Below are 11588 nucleotides of genomic sequence, written 5' to 3'. Positions count from 1 at the left end.
GGACAAAGCCTGACCTTCAGCAAAGGAGAAGTGGCCTTTGCCAGCCCCAAAGAAAAGGCTGGCAGATTCTTTTCCTCGCTTCCCTCCCTCGCAGGATTTATGGACATTAAACATGGGGAGGGAGGGAGAGGGAGAGAAATGGAGAGAAAGAGAATGAGGTTGTTCCGGACACTGGGACGAAACCTGACCCACAGCCTCAAGTTACAATACCCTACACAGACGTTTGTAGAAGTGGGCCTGACCCTACCCTCCAACTTTTGATGTGTGTTTTTTTGGGTGGGAGGGGGATTTGGTTACCCACAGTGCTTGCGCCAAGCATTGGAAAGTCAGGATGATAAAAATCAAGGCAGGAAATATCCTAACCACCTGATCACCCCAAGGCTTTTGTACATTTTGTGCTGGTAGTATGGCCCTAAAAAATTGTTTTTCCAACCTTTGAAGGGTGGGATTTCAGAAACCTTTCAGGTTTTGGAGTGAGCTACCTATCTGAGACTCTATCTCAATCTTTTGTGTGTGTGACTTCATTTATTTCAAATATGTATAAAATTTAAAACAGCCTTTGCTTATGGGTCTCTTAACGTGATTTTATGAGCATGGAAGTAGAAAGACAAAAACTACACAGGATTGTGTTCACTTGGGGTTGAAGCAAAGGGTCACTGTGCGCTCTCAGATGTTAGGATCTGGAGGCAAAGGAGAATGATACAGAAGGCTGATCCAATATCATAAATCAAGACGTGCTAAATATCTTTGTGGCAACTTGGCTGGAGTTTGGGAGGATTGGATATGAGAAGCCTGAGTTTCATGCTCATCCATGATGCTAATTGAGTGACTTTGCACAACATGAGGGCACCCCATTCAGACACCATTGAGGCTGAGTAAGTGCCACATCCACACATTCAGTTGGACATCTGAATGGAGCACCATACACCAAGGGATAACTCACCTGCAGTCTTCCAGACAGTGGACTTCCATCACCTCTGACTATCAGTGACCCATATCTTTGGTCCAACCCAATTCCAGTGAAACTTTGGTAACTGCTGTCATGATTCATCACTGCTGGTTCCTGAGATAGCAATCACAGTTACATGTCTCACGCTGCCAACTTTACTGCTGTTTCTCCCCACCACTATCAAGCACAGTGCCTCTTGTAAGCCAACCCAGGACCCGGAATAGGAGCAACGTGGGGGGCAATGGAACTGGGCATTGCTGCAGATTTAACTCCTGTCTGCATAGATCCTGTCTGCATAGATATAGGGACGTGGGTGGCGCTGTGGGTTAAACCACAGAGCCTAGGGCTTGGCGATCAGAAGGTCAGCGGTTCAAATCCCCATGACAGGGTGATCTCCCGTTGCTCGGTCCCTGCTCCTGCCAACCTAGCAGTTTGAAAGCATGTCAAAGTGCAAGTAGATAAATAGGTACCACTCCAGCGGCAAGGTAAACGGTGTTTCCGTGCACTGCTCTGGTTCGCCAGAAGCGACTTAGTCATGCTGTACGCCGGCTCCCTCAGCCAATAAAGCGAGATGAGCGCCGCAACCCCAGAGTCAGTCATGACTGGACCTAATGGCCAGGGGTCCCTTTACGTTTACCTTTAGGAGGCAATGGAACTGGGCATTGCTGCAAATTTAACTCCTGTCTGCATAGATCCACACATACCCACCCCTTCTCATGAACCATTTCTAGCACCAGTCAATAACTATTAAACATCAGGAGGATTTTTCCCGTTCCATGGAAACTCTGCCAGATGGGGGAGGGCTGGTTAATAAGCAGTCACACACCCCTTGCGATTAGCATGCGGGTAACCTAGCACTCACAACTTCATTAAAGTAAGGCTTGCAGTGATCAGCATGACAATAGTACACCTGAAGCTCCTTCCCTCCCTTTCTTATGGTGCCTGGTGCCCTATAAATACTTTACAGCTCTGCAAGAGGAATGGGGCATTGTCTCTCTCTCCTTCTCTAGGTAGTTTGGGAGGGAGGGCAAAGAGGAGATAAGGCAGGCGATTAGCATTTGTAAAACCTGGTGCCATTTGTCTTGCATTGAGAGGAGAGAAAAGGTTCCAAACCAGGCAGAGGTGCTCAGGGAGGAATTTAAATTTGCAGCATTATTTATGGCCGGGTGGCTGATTTAGAGGGTCTTTTTTTTTTTTCCTTGCCTCTCTCTGTCTCCTCCTTTCCTTTCTTCCATTGCAAGATGATATCCTTTGCATGCATTTATAGACTGGGTTTTAAATAAATAAATAAATAAATAAATAAATAAATAAATAAATAAAAGTCCAAGCCTATATGGAAGCACATTAATATGTTTGATTTCCTCTGTGAAGTTATAGCTTGTGTTGCTTTATCATACCCCAGTGGTTTGCATTTCTCCTTTTTTTATCTCTTCCTTTGTTAAATGCCTCTTGCTGTTCTCGCTTTAAAATCTTCTGGGCTGTCCATATACTGTGAAAGCAGGTGCTCCAGATATCTAGAAACATTGGAAGCCACCTAATTCAGAATCAGATCACGGGTCCAGCTAGTTCCTTATGGTCTGACTGGCAGCATCTCTGCAGGGTTTCATATAGGGGTCTTTTCCAGCCCTACCTGGAGATGGTGGGGCTTGAACCTGGCAACTTCTGCACTCAAAGCATGTTTACTGCACCAGTGAGCTCCACCCCTTCCCCAAATGAATGAGCTATAAATGAGTCGGAGCCAGATAGAAGAGGGTCAGAACCCACACAATCACACACAACATACAACTTAATTTTCACAACCCAATTCCACAAGAGGACCAGCAGGTCTTTCAATCCATCTGGATTAAAAGATGCTAACTCTTATGAAGCTCATTGGCTGCTGCTATAACTATTATTAGTTCAAACCAGTTAAGAGAGAGAAAGTAATGAAGGCACTATATTTGACTGTCCAGACATTCTTTTTCCAGAGGCGAGATTTCACATGACACAAGAGGTTCCCAGTGAATAGGTAGTTATTTCCTCCCTATTTTATAAGAGGGTGAAAAGATAGCTACAAAATACATCTATTAATAGACTCATAGAGTTGTAAGAGAACCTGAGTACAGTGGTGCCTCGCAAGACGAAATTAATTCGTTCCGCGAGTTATTTCGTCTTGCGATTTTTTCGTCTTGCGGAGCGCGGATTCCCTGGGTATTAATGGTTGTAAGAAAAAGGAAACAAACCCGCAAGACGTTTCCATCTTGCGAAGCAAGCCCATAGGGAAAATCGTCTTGCGAAGCAACTCAAAAAACGAAAAACCCTTTCGTCTTGCACGTTTTTCGTCTTACGAGGCATTCGTCTTGCGAGGTACCACTGTATCATCTAGTCCAACCCACTGTGATGCAGGAATATGCCCCATGCAGGGATTGAACCTGCAACCTTAGCTCTAACCAACTGAGCTATCGAGTGCTGTCAATGTCTTTGGGGCAGAACCTTTATTTTCAAGCACACACAAATAGCCCAGAGACAGGACAGCAGAGTATAGCGACCAGGAACAAGAACGGAGAATTTATGTCCCTCCAGAATCAGCGGTTCTCAACCTGTAGGTCCCCAGATGTTGTTGGACTACAACTCCCATCATCCCTGAGCTCTGGCCTTGCTAGCCAGGGGTGATGGGAGTTGTAGTTCAACAACATCTGGGGACCCACAGGTTGAGAAAGGCTGCTCCAGACGATGGTGTTGGACTTCAGCACCTGCCCCTGCCAGCATGTCCAAAGGTCAGAGATGAGGAAAGCCGTGGTTGATCTGGAGGAGCACATCTTCCCAATCCCAGGGTTATAGCACTGGGTTTGGAAATGAAGAACCTAGGGCTGGACGTTTCCAGGGTGGGTGCAGGTCTTAACTCCCCCAAAGTCTTAAACCTGTTTGTCTTTGTCTTGCCTCTCCTTTTCTCTCAGTTCCACCACAGTTGGTGACCCGCCCTCGGGATCAGATTGTAGCCCAAGGCCGCACCGTGACCTTTCAGTGCGAGACCAAAGGAAACCCACCGCCAGCCGTGTTTTGGCAGAAGGAAGGTAGCCAGGTAGGTGCGGCCTTACCCAATTCAGCATGGTCTCTTGCCTTCCTTTTGTGTAAATATGTGCCCGCGTGCACATGCTGAATCTTTCGGCTTGCTTTTGTTCTGAGATGCAGTTGTCACGTGTGGTCAAATTCCATGCAGGAGTATGATGGGGAGGGTATAATGTTAGGGATGGATGGGGGAGTCTCTGTGTTGGAGAGGTGGTATTATTACAGTGGTACCTCGGGTTACAGATGCTTCAGGTTACGTACGCTTCAGGTTACAGATTCAGCTAATCCAGAAATAGTACCTCGGGTTAAGAACTTTGCTTCAGGATGACAACAGAAATCGTGCGGCGGCAGCAGCGGGAGGCCCCATTAGCTAATGTAGTACCTCAGGATAAGAACAGTTTCAGGTTAAGAATGGACCTCCAGAACAAATTAAGTTCTTAACCCGAAGTACCACTGTATTATTATTATTATTATTATTATTATTATTATTATTATTAATAATAATAATAGAATTTATATACCAGCCTATACCAGGAGGTCTCAGTGTAGTTCACAGAAAAGATCAACATAAAAACCAGAATACAGTGGTACCTTGGTTTTCGGACATCTCGGAAGCCGAATGTGTCAGCTTTCAAACACTGAAAACCCAGAAGTCGCTGCTTCAGTTTTCGAACACTTTTTGGAAATCGAACATGCCATCCAGCTTCCATATTGAGTTTTCCGGATAGAAATGCTTCTGGAAATGCCTGCTTCGGTTTTTGAACATTTCGGAAGTTGAATGGTCTTCCGGAACAGATTACATTCGAAAACCAAGGTTCCACTATGTGTAATGACAATTTTTTAAAAACAACAAACCGATAACACCCCCCCCCCAAAAAAAGGAACGATCTGTGCTACTGCTGCTGCCAATAATGAGTCCCATCCCTGAAGATCTGTTGGAGAATCTCTCCTCCTCCTGGAGAAAATTGGTGACATGCTCCTCCCAGCTTCTCTGCCATGAAATACAGTGGTGCCTCGCAAGACGAAAATAATCCATTCCGCGAGTCTCTTCGTCTATCGGTTTTTTCATCTTGCGAAGCATCCCTATTAGCGGCTTAGCGGATTAGCGCTATTAGCGGCTTAGCGGCTTAGAAAAAGGGGGGGGAGGGAAAAACTCGCAAGACTCGCAAGAAGTTTTCGTCTTGCGAAGCAAGCCCATAGGGAAATTTGTCTTGCGAAGCACCTTGAAAAACGGAAAACCCTTTCGTCTAGCAGGTTTTTCATCTTGCGAGGCATTCGTCTTGCGGGGCACCACTGTAGTGAGAAGAATTCTGAGGGGCTGTAGCTGTAGCTTTTCTCCTGTTCTGCCCACCAAGGGTAAAGGATGTGGTTATGCCTCTGCAGCAGGGGTGGGCAACTGAGCCCGATCCTTCCGTGGGCCAACATTGACTGGTGGAACAGGGGACTGGTGACAAATTGAAGCGGTCTCACCTTTGAAATACATCTGAAATTGGTTTCAATGAAGGTCATTTGGAAACGGACTTCAAAGCAGTGGCAGCCATGCCTTCACCTGCTGTCACCTGTGATGTGGCGACAGCAGGGAAAGTGGACCTAGTTTGGGGGAAATGGCCTTCCAGGATAAATTAGGCCCACGAGCTAGAAGTTCACCACCCCTGTGCTGGACAGGATTCATACTTCCTGGACCATTCTTCTTGCATGCTTCCAGGGGATGGGACTTGAAAACGCTTTTCCCCCCATTTTATTTTCTACAGATCCTGCTTTTTCCTAGCCAGCCCCCTCAGGCGATGGGCCGTTTTTCTGTGTCTCCAAGCGGCGAGATGAACATCATGGACGTGCAGACTTCAGATTCGGGCTACTACATGTGTCAAGCCATTAGTGTGGCAGGGAGCATCCTGGCGAAAGCTCTCCTGGAAGTGGAAGATGGTAAGTTATCTGCGAGTGGAAGATAAATTTTTCACGCCTGGGACAGTTTGGAGCGAGAGGCGCTGATGTACACTGACTCCACACAGATTTAAATGGGAGGAAATGCTTCCCTAATCCTGGGGGGGGGGCAAGGCAAGTAATGCACAGACATGCTTATCATGTTCCTTCAAATCAAATAGCCGCTTATTAAGGAGGCAGGGAGTAATCCCAAAGTTTCTCAGCCTCTGGGGATGACTCACAGTTTAGCAATTCTTGGATCCAATTTCATTTATTACTTAGCTGGAAGTGAGAGCGACTCCTGCCTTAAACATGGTGGTAGTGTGTGTGTGTGTGTGTGTGTGTGTGAGAGAGAGAGAGAGAGAGAGAGAGAGAGAGAGAGAGAGAGGTTGCAGCCCTGACCCCCCCTTACCTGGGAGTAAATTCCTATCAATTTAGTAAAACATTTCCGAGCAAGATAGTTAGAATCACGTTGTCGGTGAGAATCGTGAAGTCATAAATCACAAAAAACAATTTGTTAGAGAGTCACAGTGGCTCAATTCAAATGATCCTCCAAACCATGGTTCAGAACAGAGGTCTTTAACCTTTTTGAGTCCACGGCTCCCTTGACCAACTGCATTCTTTCTGCGGCTCCCCTTTGAGGAAACACACTCTGAGCCTCAGAAGCCCAGTTATGTCACCCCTTGCCTGTAGAGCTGGCAGCCCCTCGTCCCTTTTCGAACACCCTCCCTTGCGGAGTCTTCCCTCAGCCTCCTCTCCCCTCTCTTTGGGTGTCTCTGAGCTGCTGCCCCCTGCCCCAAAGAGAGGTGCCTCCTCATGCCGCCCCATGGGGGCTGGAAAAAGGATGCCCCCCAGCCTTAGCAGCCTGACAGAGACTGGCCAAAGGTGGACATGAGGCAAACAAGCCTTGGGGCTACAGGTAGGTAGCCGTGTTGGTCTGCCGTAGTCGAAACAAAATAAAAAAATTCCTTCCAGTAGCACCTTAGAGACCAACTAAGTTTGTTATTGGTATGAGCTTTCGTGTTCATGCACACTTCTTCAGATACTTCTCCAGCCTTGGGGCAGCAGAGATGTGAGAGGGCATCAGAGGAGGGAGGGAAGGAAAGAGGGACAAAGGCCGGTGTTGCCCAAGGCACCCTGACTCTCATTCAAGGCACCCCATGTTGAAAACTGCTGGTTTAGAGGATTGGAAATAAGCCTCTGGCATTAGCTCCTCTCACCACTTTCCTCTGTCTCACAGCTTCCTCTCCATTTAGCCATAAGCATAGTTTGCTGCAATGTCCAAACAAAACAAATTCCTTCCAGTAGCACCTTAAAGACCAACTAAGTCAGTTCTTGGTATGAGCTTTCGTGTGCATGCACACTTCTTCAGATACACTGAAACAGAAGTTTCCAGACCCTTCTATATAGTGAGAAGGTGGGGAGGGGTATTACTCAGAAGGGTGGTGGGAATGGGTGATTGGCAGATAGCTGTGATGAGCCTGTTGACGACTCTTAACGACTGCAATAGGTCTTACAGGAAAAAGCAAGGGGTGAAAAGGTGAAAAATGGCTTTGTCATGTATAATGAGATAAGAATCCAAGGTCTTTGTTCAGACCAGGTTTTTCCATGGTTTTGAGTTTGGTGATAAGTTGTAATTCAGCAGCTTCTCTTTCCAGTCTATTTCTGAAATTCCTTTGTAGTAAAACAGCTACTTTGAGATCTTGTATAGAATGTCCTGGGAGATTGAAATGTTCTCCTACTGGTTTCTCTGTCTTGTGATTCCTGATGTCCGATTTATGTCCGTTTATTCTTTGGCGTAAGGTCTGGCCTGTTTGTCCAATATAGAGAGCTGAAGGACACTGTTGGCATTTTATGGCATACACAATGTTAGACGATGAGCAATTAAATAGTCCCGAGATGGTATGTGTGATGTTGTTGGGGCCAGTAATGGTGTTGTCCGGGTGTATGTGGCAGCAAAGTTGGCATCTGGGTTTATTGCAGGCTCTGGTGCCAGTGTCCGTGTTAGGTCTGGTTGTAGTATTATTGTGGGTTAGGAGTTGTTTAAGACTGGGTGGCTGTCTGTAGGCAATGAAAGGTCTTCCTCCCAGAGCTTGAGAAAGAGAACTGTCATTGTCCAGGAGAGTGCCAATCACCCATTCCCACCACCCTTCTGAGTAATACCCCTCCCCACCTTCTCACTATATAGAAGGGTCTGGAAACTTCTGTTTCAGTGTATCTGAAGAAGTGTGCATGCACACGAAAGCTCATACCAAGAACTGACTTAGTTGGTCTTTAAGGTGCTACTGGAAGGAATTTGTTTTGTTTTGACTATGGCAGACCAACACGGCTACCTATCTGTAACTGCAATGTCCAAATTAGCCAACTAGGTTCGCACTTGCCCTCAAAACCTGAATCAGATCCCATAGTCTGATTGCTAAATTGTCTGTTCCGCGCCTGTAAGCCAGGCACATCCAACAGGTACATCGTAGATCACTGGATGTCTGTGGTAGATCACTGGTAGATCATTGGCTCACCTCAAAGAAGCTCAACAACTTTGACCTGAACCCCCCAAAAGGGGGTAGATCACTGCAAGTTTTTAACTCTGTGAGTAGATCACAGTCTCTTGGGAGTTGGCCACCCCTGCTGTAAGCAATCAATATTTTAACACAGCAGCACCTGCACTCTGGAACCCCCTGCCCATTGACATTAGGAAAGCTCCTTCAATGTACTATTTTTGGCAGCTGCTAGAAACCTTCTTCTTAAGGCAGGCTTACCCTGATACGTAAAGCTGGTACGTGTTTTAAAGTGTTGTTGTTTTTTGTAACGTATATTTTAACAGCTGTTGGTTTTTTTAAGGTTAACTTGTTTAAAACTCTGACTTTTATAGATAACTTTAATGTATGTTTTTTGTGAAGTACTTAGAGGGGATTCTTTTTTTACAATTAAGTAGTATACAAATTCTGTGAAATAAAATAAAAATGGATGGGCAGGCATAAACCATTACGGTGGTACCTCGAGTTACATACGCTTCAGGTTACAGACTCCGCTAACCCAGAAATAGTACCTCAGGTTAAGAACTTTGCTTCAGGATGAGAACAGAAATCGTGCTCCGACAGCACGGCAGCAGCGGGAGGCCCCATTAGCTAAAGTGGTGCTTCAAGTTAAGAACAGTTTCAGGTTAAGTACAGACCTCCCGAGCGAATTAAGTTCTTAACCCGAGGTACCACTGTATTGGCCTATTCAGACATTACCTTGACAAGTTTCTGTTCCTGCTGAACAGGAAGTGGGGAAAGCTGTTGTAACAAAGAGGATGGCATGAGCCCCTGGCGTGTTGACAACCATCCATTCTATGGTTTGAACCTGTTACGCCATTATTATTTTTAAAATGTAAGAGGCTACCCTAAGGGTCTGTGGGGGGGGGGAGGATTGCTGTTCACGTTCTCTTCCATCCATATTTTTGCATATGATTCACAACTATTTTTTACTGTCATCGCCCCATATTTAAATCAACATCTTGCCTTTGTATCTAACCGAAAATAATGAAATGCTGCTACTAACATGACCCGCAGCGTCAAACTGAAAAATAAGTTGATGGAATCTTAAGTATTTTGTTACATTAGAACAGTTTCTCTCCTTCTTTTAAATGCATATTTGAGAAAGTAATGATGGGGGAGGCAGCTGGGGGAAATGAGAGGATAAGAGGGCAAGACTAAAACAAATGAGTAGAAATTTCAGAGAGGCATATTATGGCCGCTGGGCTGTGGGTTGGGTGTGATGTCCTCAAAGATCCCTTCCAGCTCTAAAAGTCTGCAATTCTAAGAAAAGACTTCTCAGGTACATGGGCTTTGCAAGCCCCCCTACCCCAATAATGACCTCAATAATCTTTCTCCTGACATTTCACTAAGACCTACAAGGGTTGGGCTTTATAGGGTCTGTCCATTTGGGTTACATGTGAGCATTGAAAATAACATCTCAGACAAATCCTAGAATATAAACAACAAGGATATTATTTTTCTTATTTTTTGCAGGAGGGGCAACAGGCTCTGCAAACTTAGATCTTGTTGGTTTTTCTTGGGTAATGGAGAACTCACCAAATCCAGCTTTAGCCCTGCTTTCATTAAACATAGAGTCTGACCTCACCATCTGACTTAGTGTTCTTTTTACTGATGTCCAGACGTTTGGTGCTAGCATGTTTTTGGAAATCTCAGGCTGAGCTACCCCTCAAGATATGGTTCAACAGCATTTGGGATGTAGCTATCTCAGAGCAACTAACCGGGCTTAGAAGAGTAGCAAAAGGTGTTGCTTAGAGAGATAACTTTGTTGACACACCTTTCTTTTATATGGAAGGGAAGAAGATAACAATTCTCTGCCCCATCAGCTGAAATTTGTCGGTGGTGATGGTATATTAACCATTAATGACTTAAGAGCATGCTTGAAATGACACTACGTACTCAATGCAATGTTGTTGTTTTTGCGGAGATTGTATTTTATAACTAGGCTTGTACACAGTTATTATATTATTTTGGAAAATTAAATTTTATTTTTAACAAAGAGAGAAAAGACATGGTGTATCCTAAAGAATGACACCAGTGTGCAGTTCATTGTCAGTAGCTCAGTCAATAGACCACGAGACTCTTAATCTCTGGGTTGTGGGTTTGAACCCTGCTGGGGGGGGATTCCTGCAGGGGGCTGGACTAGATGACTCTTATGATCCCTTCCAACTCTACAATTCTATGAGTACTAGTTAAGAATATGCATCTGCCCCCCAAAATACTGATCCCTCCAGAGCTTTCTGAAAAGGGAGGAAGTGACCAGCCATTCCTTTAGTTTTGTCGTCCCCTAGTCTCAGTGTTTGTTTGGCCATTACCTGAATGAAGGACCCAATTGCCCTCCACACCTTGTTGGACTCCAGCTCCCATCAGCATGCTTATTGGTCAGGGATGATGGAAGTCGTAGTCCAAGTTACGGACATCCACAGGTTGCACACCCGTCGGCTGTTATCTAGAGGAAATTGCACACCAAATCACTGAAGAACCTTTCTTGAGCCCTAAAGGTAAAGGGACCCCTGATCATTAGGTCCAGTCGTGGCCGACTCTGGGGTTGCAGTGCTCATCTCGCTTTATTGGCCAAGGGAGCCGGCGCACAGCTTCCTGGTCATGTGGCCAGCATGACTAAGCTGCTTCTGGTGAACCAGAGCAGCGCACGGAAACACCGTTTACCTTCCCGCCGGAGCGGTACCTATTTATCTACTTGCACATTGACGTGCTTTCGAACTGCTAGGTTGGCAGGAGCAGGGACCGAGCAATGGGAGCTCACCCTGTCATGGGGATTCAAACCGCCAACCTTCTGATTCACAAGTCCTAGGCTCTGTGGTTTAACCCACAGCGCCACCCACGTCTTTAACCCTAGCAGTCCCCTTTTTCTTTTTGCTGCTAATATCATTTTGTCTATGTTTCCTTGGCAATATTCAGATGCCTGGAAAGCATAGAAGGGGCTTGGCTTGATCAGAAAACCTTTCACTTTTATTACAATCACTGGAAAGAATTGGAGGGGTGGGGGAGGTTCAGAGGGAAAGAGAAAGAATAGCTGTGTAGGCAATTTCCTTCATTACCACCACCTAACAATAGGACTTGAGGAGGGGGGTTCTCCCCTGCCCCCCGCCTCCCATTCTCCCAAGCAAGCTGTGCTT

General features: G+C 45.7%; 1 protein-coding gene across 6 annotated transcripts in view; it reads left to right on the top strand.

Moving 5' to 3' along the window:
- Positions 1 to 11588, top strand: part of ROBO3 (roundabout guidance receptor 3) — a 334276-nt gene that overhangs the window by 271272 nt on the left and 51416 nt on the right. For all 6 annotated transcript variants that reach the window (XM_081843253.1, XM_081843252.1, XM_081843251.1 and 3 more), the window contains exons 7-8: positions 3886 to 4010; positions 5749 to 5920. In XM_081843253.1, the coding sequence (XP_081699379.1) occupies positions 3886 to 4010; positions 5749 to 5920 (297 nt within the window). The remainder of the gene's footprint in view (positions 1 to 3885; positions 4011 to 5748; positions 5921 to 11588) is intronic.

This window comes from Podarcis erhardii (assembly GCF_964252035.2).
Source record: "Podarcis erhardii genome assembly, chromosome: 16".
Classification (NCBI taxonomy): Eukaryota; Metazoa; Chordata; class Lepidosauria; order Squamata; family Lacertidae; genus Podarcis; species Podarcis erhardii.
This window is presented reverse-complemented; position numbering and strand designations above follow the sequence as displayed.